The 13,757-nt window shown below is 50.7% G+C and overlaps 4 protein-coding genes and 1 non-coding gene across 5 annotated transcripts; 2 read left to right on the plus strand and 3 right to left on the minus strand.

The window, feature by feature from the left end:
* Positions 1–5,060: 5,060 nt before the first annotated feature.
* Positions 5,061–6,213, plus strand: BDW70DRAFT_164439 (zinc-dependent alcohol dehydrogenase family protein; the record flags this gene model as incomplete). Its single annotated transcript, XM_073741474.1, has 3 exons — positions 5,061–5,571; positions 5,624–5,981; positions 6,039–6,213. The coding sequence occupies 3 exons, from the start codon at positions 5,061–5,063 to the stop codon at positions 6,211–6,213; spliced, it is 1,044 nt and encodes a 347-aa protein (XP_073591315.1).
* A 1,891-nt stretch (positions 6,214–8,104) lies between these two features.
* Positions 8,105–9,177, plus strand: BDW70DRAFT_164440 (formate/nitrite transporter family protein; the record flags this gene model as incomplete). The annotated part of the gene is made up of 3 exons (XM_073741475.1): positions 8,105–8,389; positions 8,465–8,585; positions 8,651–9,177. The coding sequence occupies 3 exons, from the start codon at positions 8,105–8,107 to the stop codon at positions 9,175–9,177; spliced, it is 933 nt and encodes a 310-aa protein (XP_073591316.1).
* Positions 9,178–9,301: 124 nt separating this feature from the next.
* BDW70DRAFT_164441 (putative extracellular exo-polygalacturonase) lies at positions 9,302–10,760 on the minus strand (the record flags this gene model as incomplete). The annotated part of the gene is made up of 4 exons (XM_073741476.1): positions 9,302–9,927; positions 9,984–10,164; positions 10,243–10,428; positions 10,500–10,760. The coding sequence occupies 4 exons, from the start codon at positions 10,758–10,760 to the stop codon at positions 9,302–9,304; spliced, it is 1,254 nt and encodes a 417-aa protein (XP_073591317.1).
* Positions 10,761–12,188: 1,428 nt separating this feature from the next.
* On the minus strand, positions 12,189–12,261 carry BDW70DRAFT_t172. The gene has a single exon. It is a non-coding gene; the product is annotated as a tRNA-Arg (tRNA).
* A 288-nt stretch (positions 12,262–12,549) lies between these two features.
* Positions 12,550–13,498, minus strand: BDW70DRAFT_144827 (uncharacterized protein). The gene has a single exon (XM_073738322.1). It carries the CDS (start codon positions 13,308–13,310, stop codon positions 12,645–12,647), a length of 666 nt encoding a protein of 221 aa, XP_073591318.1. The 5' UTR covers positions 13,311–13,498; the 3' UTR covers positions 12,550–12,644.
* Between the last annotated feature and the right edge of the window lie 259 nt (positions 13,499–13,757).

A 13,757-nucleotide genomic window follows, 5' to 3' on the forward strand; every position in this document is an offset into this window, starting at 1 on the left:
AGACGATCGTTAATGATACTTCACAAATTCTGCTATCGCTTTGGGCACAGCGTCTGGATTGGAGTGCTAGAGGACCCGTCATATCACGTCAGCGACTTACTTTTGCCTCCAGCGTTACTTGCTCTGACAGCGCCCAGAGGTACACCGTCACTGTCAACCGACCATAATTCCAGTTCTGAGCCCAACTGCAGTTCGATTTCAGACTACCCACTCTGGATATTCCAATCTCAGTCGATGATAACTGTTCGCGGGCGGAAACATGGCCTGGACGCCAGCAGTGTCTTGATGAGCTTCAAGCTTATCTGCTTATGACGCCTCCTGCATGATATCGCTGCACTGAGTGTCTTACGGCAGGATGGTTCCAAGCGATCCCGTGTTATCCGTCAGACCGGCTCATACAAAATCCTCATTACTACTCTTCTTTGATACAGTTATCAGAGTGAAAGTCAACGATGCTGTGGCTGACCTCAGTGCCGCACTTTCGATTCTTAGAGGCCGGGTGTTGTTGCACTGCGTCATAGCGCTCAGCGGATTGACCCGCTGACATCCGGCAGCGAATATAAAGGGCAGCTAAAAATACTAATACGCTTACACTCAATACGCCTGCGATCTGTGTATATCTGCTTCTGGCGCGCGGAGTAGCGTACAGTATTGAGTGCTGAAATAGGCTCATCGGAAACCTGTGGCTGCAGATGACTTATCGAGGCGCACACCCAGGGCTCATGTCCCACCAGCGATACATCACCGAGGTCCGTCCAGATCTTTCCCTAAATTCAGGGCAAAGCCCGGATCAACGCAGGAATCCATGTCACTCCGGCCTTCGTGGCGGTCCACCCATTTTACTTCTTTGACCTAGAGCGGGTCTTTTATGCTTGTGCATCCCTGACAAATTCTGCCTGAAAGCGTCAAGCACTCTCCGAACTTATGCGGCCATGAGGCTCACTGCAGTGAAGATACCCAGTATCTGATAAGCCTTAGCAGCATTCGAATCTACCAGCAATTTTCGGCTTATCCGGGTGGCTGCCCTATGACGCAGTACGGGATTTGGTCCTTAGATTGCTGGCTTATAGCGTTCACTCCGCCTTCACTGAGATAATAAAGAGGTCATACTAATCATGAGACAATCACCATCTGCAGCAGAGCTCCAACGAGGCGGACCTGGTCCCTAGCACAGGATAAAGTTTAAGATATCCAGTTTCTGGGGTGGTCCGTGGAAGAAACTGCCGAAATTCCTGTCTGCCATGCGGAACTGATCCGCCTGGTGAATGTCGCGGCTATTATACTAACAGTACCTTGCATCACCTGGCACCTAGGGCTAGGGTTCTATTGGGTCATTTCTTGGGTGCCAAAACACGCGCCGCATGGAGTACTGTTGCAAATCAACAAGGATGGCAGGACGAGGAACAGCGGCCCCGCGCCCTCGGTGTACCCAATCATCCAAGTGCGTGTCATATGCGGGGAAGGCAGCTTGCCCGTCAAGTCTGGACCATTCCAATCCTAGGGAAGGAGAGGGGGAGGAGGAAGTGGCCGGGTATTGAAAACGCGTATAACCGCCACCCGAGACTTTGCCCGTTCATGGCCCATTTCCACTAATGGGCCCACCGCCACTCTAGGGCTCCTGCAATACTCATGGGGAATCGAGTTTTACGGCCTGACCGGTTGTTATCCACCGCCTGGGCCGATTGTCAAAGCAGCGACACAGGAGTCCCCGTCAAGTAACCCCACTCCCCGCCAATTCCCCGAATATCCGATTGTACAGTGGCCAAGGCGAACGATAGCATTGGACAGCTACCATTGTGACATTGAAAAATTATCAATTAAATGCACTAGACCTCATTGGCCATGGACCATTAGGAGCCCTGTGCAACCCCATGACGATGCCCCAACAATAGTAACCCATGTCATAGGACATCGGCTGCTTGGGTATCAGCCTGGGATTAACACTCGGCCCCTGGTAGACAGGAATGACTGAAAGTTTTCACACTTTCTGCGGTGACTGCGGACGCATTGGTTTAGGGAATACTATATCCAATTGCGGTTGCACAAGCCAAGCTGCACTTCGCCAGAAGGGGACGTTGCCAGATTTATCAGGTCAGGGGCTCAGCACGCAAACATCTGGCGACACACACTCCCGCTATAAAACTGCGATTGAGTAACCTCGCTCGACCTCCTGCCAAGGTCCCTTACATGTGCGGTGTGTATTGACCCTCCGAGCACTTTTTGCGGAGGGTTGCTATCCCGGGCCATTGAGCTCATACCTATATAAAATCTATTCAGCTATCGATAGTTGCTGTAATCGGCGGTGTGGTTCTGGGCGCGACCAAAGACGCATTTCAAGGACTTACCCTCCATTAGCTGCTAGAAAAACAGGCTAGAAACAACCTTTTGGCCGGCTGTAACCACTTCCTGCAATCAGATGGTCAATGCTACGTGATGACCGGCCACATTAAAATCGATTAGCCAACGGACCCGCACTCCAACCATGACGGGCGGCTGCAGTCAGATCTTTGAACTGCAGTGCAATACCATCTCGGAGGCTGTAACGTCAGCCTTGAATAGATCAAAATAGCCGAGGATCAGCCATCCCTTGCATATATTCATCTGTCGCCCTCTATCAGAAAATATCTGGCCGCTTCCCTAATAAGACCTTGTGGCGACGAGTACCACATACAGCTGGGAAGTTCTCGTTCGCTACTCGTAAGGCGTCTGTGAAAAGCTGGAACTCGCTCTGATCAATTGCGGCATGGCTGGCTGTGAAGGTATGAGTTCGCTGACCCGTCTGTATTACCCGGCTGAGGATCGCGACATGATCTTCCAGCACACCCTACAGTTAGCGCGGAGTCAAGGACATTTGCCTTCTCCATAACAGGAGCTCTCTAGGCAGTCGAATACAGAACTTAGGCAGCCGGAAATTTATTGCCTTGGGCTCAATTGTCAAAAAAGGGCGTACTCGTCCGTCTGTTTGAGAGATCCCCAAATAACGAATCCGCACCTCACAAGTTGGAGTGATTTGGGCCATTGACTGATGAAGATAGTCCCCTTGAAAGATATCTTGATGCCGTTTCACAACTTCCAGGAACGATATTCTGAGTGTGCACTTGGTGGCGAAGAATAAATCCGCCAGGTTAGGCACTGATCAAGGATACTACCATCTATATCGCCAGCCATCCTCCGAAATGTCCTTCTTGCATTTTTATACGATAGAAGGGGCCTGCATCCCCGAAGACACTGCGCTGAAATGCTGAGCAGATCATATACCACTCACTCTATTCTCCGGTAACCTCTAGGAGATATAGGCAAGTGCCACTAGCCACTCTCCCCTGTGGACTATGGGGCCAACCAAGCACGGATTTGAGCATTAGTCTGCTTCCCGTCAAGCCTGATCCGATGTCGAATCTTGGACTGGACTTGGCCGAGACAGTAAAATGATGACGACCCATTAAAGATGGCTACGTGGTCTCAACCTGTGCTTGATACCCAGGTCGGGCATTTTTTCGTTTCAAGGAGAGAAGAAGTACGGGAGAAGCGAATCTGCGCCGGAAGGAATCTCTTTTGTACTTTGAGCAGCCTTCTAGGCAAGACCAGAGCCGCCTCACCCTCAGTCCCTCACCTTCTCTTCTCATATACTCCCTTGTTGGTCTACTGCATCATACGATCTACCGCTGCGCCCAGACAAGTGTTTACATCACAGCTTGTATCCGAAGTGCCATTCCCGACTGGGCTAGGTTTAATGGAGAATTTCTATGAGCATGGAGTTGGGTTGTAATTTTTGGATAGCTGTGTTCCGAGACAATTCTCCAGTTTCCAAGCAGTCTACGGCAGAGAGGAACAACCATGTCCAACAAGACCATTTCCGTGTTTCTCTTTTTTTATATGTCATATGTGAAGCGAACTACACCCGCGCCGTGGAGATATGCGGATACACGCCTAACTAGCCTGAAGGAGAAAGTTTGACCTCACGGTGCGGTTTGGGCTTCGATTCTTTCTTTTACTAATACTTTAGATCTGGAACACTGGATTATATTAATCACTGCTAAGAGGATTAAATATATATGAATACCTGCATCAGAGGCATTTTCCGTATGGTTTGCGTAGCAGTCATTCCGTAGATCATCTTCAGCCAAAGGGGAAGCTGGGAAGTGCCGACCTAGATCTGTTTCATGAGCGCCGCACTATTATTGAAGGCCTACATTGCCTTCATAACTACCGTTGCTTATTGGTAGTACTGATGTCAGTCAACCTACTCAAGTTATTTGTTCTAAATCGAATAGATATCGAGAAGTGCGCGAGATCCAGATCCTGACAGGGCGGGTATCAAAAATGAGACACCCTTTTCATTGAGCGCACTCGTCACTAGGGAACTTATCGTGAACCCTTCTCTCTTCGTTTTCATGAGTGGTGCGCAATATCTTTTTGGGTCGTTTCTCTCTCAGTAGACTTTAGCGGAGATAGCACGAGCCAAATGAGAAGTGCTCTGCAGAAAGAGAAGCTCAGTTGTTTCACGATTTCGAGGACGACAGAGCTTGACGTTAATCCTGACGTCTCACTAGGTATTTACCCAGAAGAAAAGACGGCGCTCAGACGGGAGAAGGGTTGGTTATGAGACTATGGAAGGCCGTGGCGGATGGGATCCTCAACTCCATCAACCTCAATAGCCACCAAAGGATTGGAGAAAAGAGAATACATCCTTCTTTTATCAGAGTATATGGTACTTGTATTCGAACACCCCCGGCCTGCTCGCCAGCATCTGTAGAGTGGATCTGCGCCGCGGGAACCGAACCCGAGAACGGCGGGAAGAGTATCCGTAGGTATAGATGACAACCGAGTTCATGCATTGGAATAGATCATTGGCCAACCGGGAGAGACAGATAGCCTCTGCACTCTCTACCGAAACTGTAAATTTCCCTTGGAGTGACCTCATGGGAGCCCGACTGGGGCACTGGCGCAGAGGGCCGTCGCTCCATGACAGAGCGAATTAGTAATATAATTCGCTACATAAAGCTGGCCGTATCCCGCAGATGGAAGAAGAAGGCAACCAGAGTCCCCCTGAGTTAAATAAGATGGCCACCCAGATAACATCCCGTCGCGTCTTTCGCCGAACAGACGACTATACCCCTGGCACCCCCCGAGTGCAGCTTCTCACCGAAGCGCTCCCTGCTCTCTCCCCCACCTCCGTGCTCATCCAAGTCCACGCTGTCGCCCTCAACTACCGCGACGCCAATATTGCTAACGGCGGAAACCCGTGGCCTGTCACGCCGCATGGAATCCCCTGCAATGACGCAGCGGGCGAGGTCATTGCCAAAGGCAAGAATGCCAAGTCCATCGCAGTGGGCGACAGGGTCGCGCCGATCATCGATACAGAGAACATCACGGGTCGAGATCCCACAAGATCCTGGCTGGCTGCTGACGAAGACGGTGTCCTAGCTGATTATATCGTCTTTGACGAGTGCAAGGTTTGCAAGTTGCCGGCTCATCTAGACTGGGTCTCTGCCAGTATCATTCCCTGCGCCGGGGTCACGGCCTGGTCGTCATTGCTGGGATTCGGCATGGGGACGACAGTGCTCATTCAGGGTTGACCCTACCCTACACTGTGAAATGATTGGCGAGCGCTGACCTGATTTAGGAACTGGCGGCGTGAGCATGTTCACGCTGAAACTTGCCCGATCAGCCGGCATGAAGGTGATCATGACCTCATCTAGCGACAAAAAACTATCCAAGATCTCAGCACAGTTCCCGGACCCGCCACTACTGACTGTCAACTATGCGACGCATCCCGAATGGCATAAAGAGGTCATCAAACTCACTGACGGTGTCGGCGTCGACCTCGTCGTCGAAGTTGGTGGGAGCAATTCGCTCGTCAAGAGCATGAAATGCACCCGTCGCGGCGGGACAATTAGTCAAGTGGGCTATCTGAGCAAGAAGGACCCTGCGCATATGGACGAGTTCTTCGATGTGCTGATTGACAGGAGGATCATTCTGCGGTGAGTCAATTCTGCGCCTCAATTGTCAGTGGTCGTTAATGCTGATCCATGGCATAGAGGCATCAATGGCGGGTCGAAGCATGATATGGATGATCTTTGTGCGGCTCTGACTGCGGTGCAGATGCCACTGGACGATATAATCGACTCGATTGAGCCGTTTGAAAAGGCGGATGAGGCGATCGAGTATATCTGGCGGGGGAAGCAGATTGGGAAGCTTGTCCTGCGAATCTAAATCAGATAGTGACAAGGATAAGTGCGTTAATAAAGTTGATATATCATGATGGGACCATCGATGGGGACATGGACCGATTCAGCAATTGTTTCTACCGTGTAGACACTGTGCAGTATCACCCAAGTCATGGCAGATCCCCGAACCCAAACTCTCCCTTTTCATTATGGACAGGTCAAATCGTCTTGACTTGCTATCAGGTCTAGGCTCCCAAGTGCCGGTTCAGTTTCGCATACCCAGCAGATCGCGCACGCCAGGCTGTCACGCCCTGGATGACGACGCCCTAAAGACTTTTGTCCACCGTTGTCTACGGCCAAAACCGATGTCATCCCCGCTAAATTGAACAAGACAGCGACAAAGCGATGATGACTTAGACTTCCGAGTGCTCTTATACTACGTCCATATAGACCAGGCATCTACTGTCTTCTGGGCGTATAGCACCGACGGCGGACTCGGGTCAGAGAAGCTTTCCGTTAGCATTGGCTGTATACCTCTATCCTGCCTTGATATGAGGTAGCCGAGAACTGAGCTGCTGTCAGGATAGTGATTGCTTTAGGGCGGCGTCGTATGCTCATGAAGCACCTCTTCAGGGACGTGGAAGTAGAGATATATTTTCTTCATTGCGCTTCTTGAATCACTTCTATACCTGATCTTGATTGACCTTCCGGCAGGAACGCTCCCAGAGAAAGATGAGAATACCTGAAGTATTTTCTTCAGGCTATTAGGGCCTTGCCTATCTTCTGCGGAGGTACTGCTGGGAGGTAGCTCAGCCCCATCATCCAATAAATCGGGCTGGACTTTGCAGCTGGTCGACTGGCACATAGTCTACGTCAGCCACGGGGCCGATTCAGCCTATCTCAGCTAGGTTCCAGCACTCGAGCGGTGGGCCCCTACGGCTAGGGGTGGTATCTGCATGGACCGGGTGGATGCGGTTCGATAAGTTATACAGTAAGCGCGATACGCAATTGTAATTCTTATTTCAAATCAATAGTTTGTCTGAACATCATGAACATCATGTGCCGCAAAGCTTAAACCACTTCGCTGGACCCTAACGAGCTTATCAGTCCTATTTCCAGCCAATAACCACGCCTATAAGACCCCCTCTTTCTGCGTTATGTAAGAGCCAACCTTACGAACAGGCGGGGAAGACACCCCGGCAGAGTCTTATAATCATTTTCGAGATGAAATTAGCAATGTTACTTACTGCTGGGGAATGGTGCTGCAGGACCATTCCCCTCGTCGGCAGGACGAAAGCCTACTCTATCTTGGCTGCCTTCATTGCTGATACAAAAAGCTTCTTGTCAACAAGCTTTACTCTGCACATAATACGGCGCAGAAGAGAAAAAGAAAAGAGTAGGTATGGCGCCTGTGGCTGATAGCAAACATGACTCCGTATCTATGTAGATCATGATCTACCAAAGTAAGAGCCTGTGATCTGCAAAATACCCTATCTCTCTCCAATGGTTTGTCACTAGCTCCCGATCTTAGGGCATCGGGCCCTATCTCTTATCAGCCCCTGCAGTATAATTTTGTCGTGGATTTGCTTTCTCCGCGGAAAGAAGATAAGACCCCAGTCCCTCTTATCCTTTCTGGGGAAGCCGAACTCGGACTGAGACTGACTTTAGGGATCTAGACCATGTTATTTGCTGGGCAGTCTTGAACTTCCAGCTTCAGCTTTGTGATGGTGCGATATTTGACGATATTGTTTCAAACCCGACTTAATTGAAGACCAACAAGATAAGCATCTCTACCCTCCCATTGGCCAACATGTTTACACGCACATTACCGTCATTGCACTGCTGAAGAGATATTAAACGCATGTTCCCAAGTTCCTCTCTTCTTCACCTACGTAGACCGACTGTTTTGGATACGGAAAACTAAACCAGCCGCCGCAATGCCTCCCTCTATTGATGCATACACGCCGCTCGAGGTAGTCGAGTTCGCCTCGCGTGCCGGCTCAGTCAAGGGGCACATGCGGCTGGACAAGATCTTTCTCAGCTCTGTATCCGCCGGATGTCTGCTAGCACTGGCATGCGGAACCACTCTGAGCACCAACGCTAGTCCCTGGTTCACAGAGAACGCCCCCGGCCTGATCCGGACAATCAGTGCGCTTGTCTTTCCCTATGGGTTGGTGTTGATCATCCTCACGGGTGCAGACCTCTGCACTGGCTCTTTTATGGTATGAGATTTGCATACTGCGAACTGGGCAACGAGATTGGCAAATGGATTACTGACTGGTGGTTTTTGTTGGTAGTTTACGACCGTCGCTGCTCTCCAACGCCGACTTCCCTGGCCGAAAATGCTCCTGCACTGGTTCGTCACGTTCTGGGGGAACCTTTGCGGCTCGTTATTCGTTGTCGCCATTATCTTTGGCTGTTCGTCTCCCTTCTACACTTTTACAATACACCATTTCAATCATTGGCTGACACTGTCCCTCCAGACGGCGAAGTCTTCTCCGCTGACCCCTTCCGCTCCGCCGTGATCTCCTTCGCGACCAAGAAACAAGTGACGCCCGAATTCCACAGCATCTTCCTTCGTGGCATTGGCTGCAACTGGCTCGTCTGTTTGGCGTGCTTTCTCGCCCTGCAGGGTCGGGACATGGCGTCTAAGATCATCGGCATTTGGCTACCCATCTATGCTTTCGTCAGTCTGGGCTTTGACCACGTTGTTGCGAACATGACATTCATCCCGTTGGCGATCTGGCTCGATGCCCCCGGGATCTCGGTGGGGCTGTATATTTGGAAGGGAATTATCCCGACCTTGTTGGGGAATATCGTTGGGGGCGGGTTGTTTGTCGGCACTTATTACTGGTATATGTACCTGCTTCAGACCAACCCGGTCACCCTTACGGGGTTACGGAAGACAAAGGCCGGTGAAAGCGAGGGGACTATCACGCCTAGACAGGACGATGTCGAGGCGAACGCGGGGATGGTACAGGGGGGTGAGGGGGGCAAGATGGGGGGCTGATTCGTTCCATATACTTATCAAAACCTTATACCACTAGATGATCACCATGATGTACTTATGACAGATAATAGATAATGTTTATTCCTCCTCTAGCTTATCCAGATCCTATCCAACGCTATTTTGCCTAGCACCCATCCAGCCCCGTCACTCCATCCTCCGCCGTCCATTTACACCTTCCCGTCAGCTCATCCCCATCCTGCGTCAAGACATCCCACCCCTCAAAGCTAATATCAAAGCACGGATTCACTATGCTGCAATCCACCGTAACACGGTTGCTTGAGCTCAGCGTCCCCGAGTAATCGACGAACCTGACCCCAGAGATCTCCATCTTGCTCGTCCCTTTGGCAGAGCTATTATTCTCAGCACCGTTATCTTGCGTAACAAGCACCGCACGCCGAGCCCCTGTTACATCGATATCCTCAAGAACAATATTCCTGACTACACCCCATCCGCCTCCTCGTGGTTTGTAGTCAGACTCGTAGCTATCGGGTTGAGGCACAAGCTCGCCCATCCAAGTCTTGATGTATGTTCCGTAACGGGTCGATGGGACTTTGGCATGAGATATCGTAACATTCTCAACGCTGCTGTCTTCAAGGTACTGTCCTAGACTCCCGATTGCGATCCCGTTGCCCCCGTTGCAGGTAACATCCGAGATGTTGATGTTATAAGACCGCGGTTTGATTGCAATGCAGTCGTCTCCGCCGGTAAAGGTAAAGTTGTGCATGGTCAGGTTGGTGACGTCCATGGTATCTGCAGCTGAGTATTAGTGCTTCTCTCTAGAAAGTAAAGTCGTGCAAGGGAAGTACCGAATCCATCCGTATTTTGTGCCCAGTTTTCGCCGTTCGGAGCAGCAGAGTCATCCACAGTCACCGTGATATTCTCGAAGTGTAGATTCGACCCGTTCATGATGTTGATACTCCACAACTGTGGCTGGTCGATGGCAAAGTTTGAGACATGCACGTCTGAGACGTTCCAGAGAACAAAAGGCTGTAAAACGCCGATCAGAAAAACCCTTCATTGACAGCTATATGATGGCTACTGGGTACCACAGATGAATAAACGTACCATTGGTCGTCCAGGTCTCGTCGTCCCCTGCTCATCAACATACCACAACTCTCCGTTGCCATTTATCCCCCCGGACCCGTATCCATTGATCGTAATTCCGCTGCCCGAGAGAACGAACCCCGCAGCGTGGTTCTGGAATGTTATAGGGTAGGAGTTGGCGCGCCAGTAGGTTAGGTTATCTGAGAACTGTGCCCGCGATTAGCCATTCTCACTCATTTACTCAAGGTGCTTTTAGAGGCATGGCGAGATCCACGTACCAGCCACGTTCCCCTCCAGTCCACCGTAACATCTCTAACACGTGGATTCAGCCGTTCGGCTATCCAGAATGTTTCGTTCTCGGGGAAGATGATCTTCCCGCCGTGACCGCAACGATCAAAAGCGCTTAAGATGTTAGGGACATCGTTCTGGTACGCGCCGAGAGAGTGCACAATGCAGGTTTTGTGGCCGTGGCCCGACAGAACGTCGAGAGAGGCGGCGGATAGAGGTATCAAGCTGAGAAGAGTAGGGTAAAAACGCATTTTGAACTCCAGATTCTGCAGAGTGGAGCGACTATTCACAACGATGCGCTCACTTCATTCCGTGTTTATATACAGCAGGCATGGTTAAACTTTCCATGCCATGAAGTCAAAGCCAGAATCTGCCACTATTGGAGTCTTGAGTATGACGATTATTGGAGCAGTGTGCTCGGTCGGGCTTGTGAGTCCTAGATAAGTTGCGATTTTTCCACCTCTTATAATTCTACCGTGCAGGGTAAGTGGGTAAGAACGTTGATCGTCTGGGAATCATCCGCGCATGCTGATGTGCTCGGTGTAAAATAGCCCCGAAGGGCTCAGGATGCAGTGGTAGGCGCATGCTAACTCCTCTCAATTCCAAAGCTTTGTTAAAAGAATGGGCGAGTTGGGCTGCACCGCAAGAGTCCACACAAATGCGTATCGTTCTCTTCGGGAGTAATAATATAACAATCTGAGGTACAGGTTGACACTTCCAGCCTGCTTGGAGCATCTGCTGCCTCCAGCCACCTGTTTGGTACCTATACGAAGATCCCAGGCAGCCCTGCCATTGCCCTCATATCATTTCGAATCGGTCAGCATTGCAAAGGAGAAACAGCGGTTTGTTCCGTATCGGCAGGTCGGAAAAATCAGTATGGTTTGGGGGCTTCCGTCATACTAGGTTCAGATGTTGCTCCTTCCAGCATACATTGGCATTAGACTTGGGAGCCAAGATACCTGAAGAGGAATAATATCGGGAATATTTTGACCACGACCCGCCAGACCGAGAACGGGACTGAGAAGTTTAATGCTGGGCCAGCAGTGATACTTGGCTACAGGAAAGTCCGTTGTAAGTATATAGTCTGGTAGTAGCGTATGATTTCTCACTACCGATCCCGATATCCTATATCTGCTCAGCCCACTAGTATCAACTATTCGGGCCGAGGATAGAGTACCAATGGCTGGAGCTGTCGCGAGTTCACCGGTCTTCGAACACGTTCTCACCTTGACGGATCGAATCTGGCGGTATTAAGTCAGATGAGACAGTGCATACATAAGCGCCTTCATTCAGATATAGCTTTGAGGACTGTATCTCGCAGGCTGAAGACGATCAATCGGACGGCTGTTGCCCTTGCAGGTCCTATGGATTATTCCACAGTTGGAGCGGAGAGCTTAATAAGAGTTCTGCACCTGGGTATCCAACAACGAAGTTGGACGAAGGCTCTTTTCCGTCTTAGCGCTTATACAGCTATAGACAACTGGATCGCGGCGCTCTATAGGTACCTGGCCCGTATGCCACAAGGACACGTGCCCCCAGAGCCCTAAGAGCGGGTCCTAGTCTCTACCTTGCACCTTCTCCGGCTCCGCCGGATTCCGCTGTACTCCACCTCGACAAAAATTTTTCTTTTTGAGTATTCTGAGTAGAGGGAAAAAAAAGAGTAGCGAAAAAAGGTAGTATGACCGACGCAGGGCTCGAACCTGCAATCTCCTGATTCGTAGTCAGACGCCTTGCCAATTGGGCCAGCCGGCCTGTGAATGAGTGTACTTTTGTAGCTTCTGGGTCTATAATGCAAGCCGAAAGCAGCGTGGAGTGGCCAAGCGAGGTATATTCATGGATGTCAAGGGGGACTTGCTCAACTAGTCGATTCATGATTGCGCCGGTCAAACGCACCGTTTAATGTTGCGTCGTTTAATGTATAAACACAAGATAACATCCAAGGAGATATGCGCATCGGGGAGAAATTGGCAATAATCAGACAGTTCCAGACAATGTTTTTCTAGCCTTCAAATCTGTCTTCTAATCCTAGCTAAGTAACCAAATAGCCAGTCCTAAATCCATCTATAATACAAAAAAAAAAATCATACATCATGAGGCATAACTTACAACCAACCCACGCTTCAATCCTGCTAGGCTCACATCTGCATCCCGTCCGCCATGCCAAGGGCTTGTCCATTCGTCTGTTCCTGCGCCCGTACCTGCTGCGCCTGCTCTACAATCATTCCCTTCTCTTCCGGACTGACATATAAACTCAACGTATACTCCCGTCCCTCAATCAAATCCGATTCGGCTTGCCCATCCCCCGGGGCAAGCACCAACCTGCCGACCCCGCAGAACCGGGTCCCATACCACATTCCATTGCCCCATCGATCACACCCTTCCCAGTACTCTGCATGGCAACTCATGCTACTCCCGATTAATAACGGGTTAAAGCCATTACACAGCGCCTCGGGGATATGCAGGACATTCTCAAGAACCAGAGTATGAACACTGGGGTCGTTGATCCCCCGAGGGACTGTGAGATGGACATCTCCTATACCCGCGACAAGCATCTCGTCGTGGGGACTGAATATGTTGGATTTTAACGTTGCTGAGATCGGCGTGTAGGATGAGGGAACGAAGGAGGCCTTGTCGCGTGCGTAGTGCACGTTTCCGGAAACGATCATCCAGTCACGGCAGATTTGTGCAGAGGGATGGACGGTGCGGTTTTTTTTGCGACGCGTATCTTCCTCGACTGTGTCGTTATGGAGCGGGTTCGCCGTTGTGTCGACGTCGCGCATGAAGTCGTCGTGGGTGCGCATTGTAAGAGGATCTGCCGTCGCGGCGTCGCAGCTGAGGGTTTGACCTGTTAAGTGGCTTTTGTCTGGGGCTGAAACGGATTGCAGAGCCAATTGGTTGGATATTTGTCGGTGCAAGTCCTGCGACTGTTTCTAAGTTGGTTTGAGCGTGAATAAAGTGCAATGAAGCAGAATTGAACGAGGATGGTTCTGTGTTTCACCTTGGGTCAGTGACACCGGATGCGCCGAGGCGGCAGAATGCGGGCGGTAGTTTGCTTTAGTGCGTCTCACCGCCCCCGAGCTCGGCAGCATGAGATCGAGCACGTGACGTAGACAGGCGGCAAGGCATGCAATTCACTAGTAGTTAAGGCTATAAGCTCCCAACAGACAACAGAGACTATAGCCCTGCCCCTTTACAGATTTCAGTGTACTCGGATGGCTCACGGACCAGCCAGGGGGCAGGGTACGGCT

The sequence above is a fragment of the Aspergillus foveolatus genome (genome assembly GCF_047715535.1).
Source record: "Aspergillus foveolatus strain CBS 279.81 unplaced genomic scaffold BDW70scaffold_108, whole genome shotgun sequence".
In the NCBI taxonomy this organism is placed as follows: domain Eukaryota; kingdom Fungi; phylum Ascomycota; class Eurotiomycetes; order Eurotiales; family Aspergillaceae; genus Aspergillus; species Aspergillus foveolatus.

Excerpts from the sequence above, each read along its gene's own strand:
- BDW70DRAFT_144827 (XM_073738322.1), bottom strand. The coding sequence starts at position 13,310 with ATGCGCACCCACGACGACTTCATGCGCGACGTCGACACAACGGCGAAC.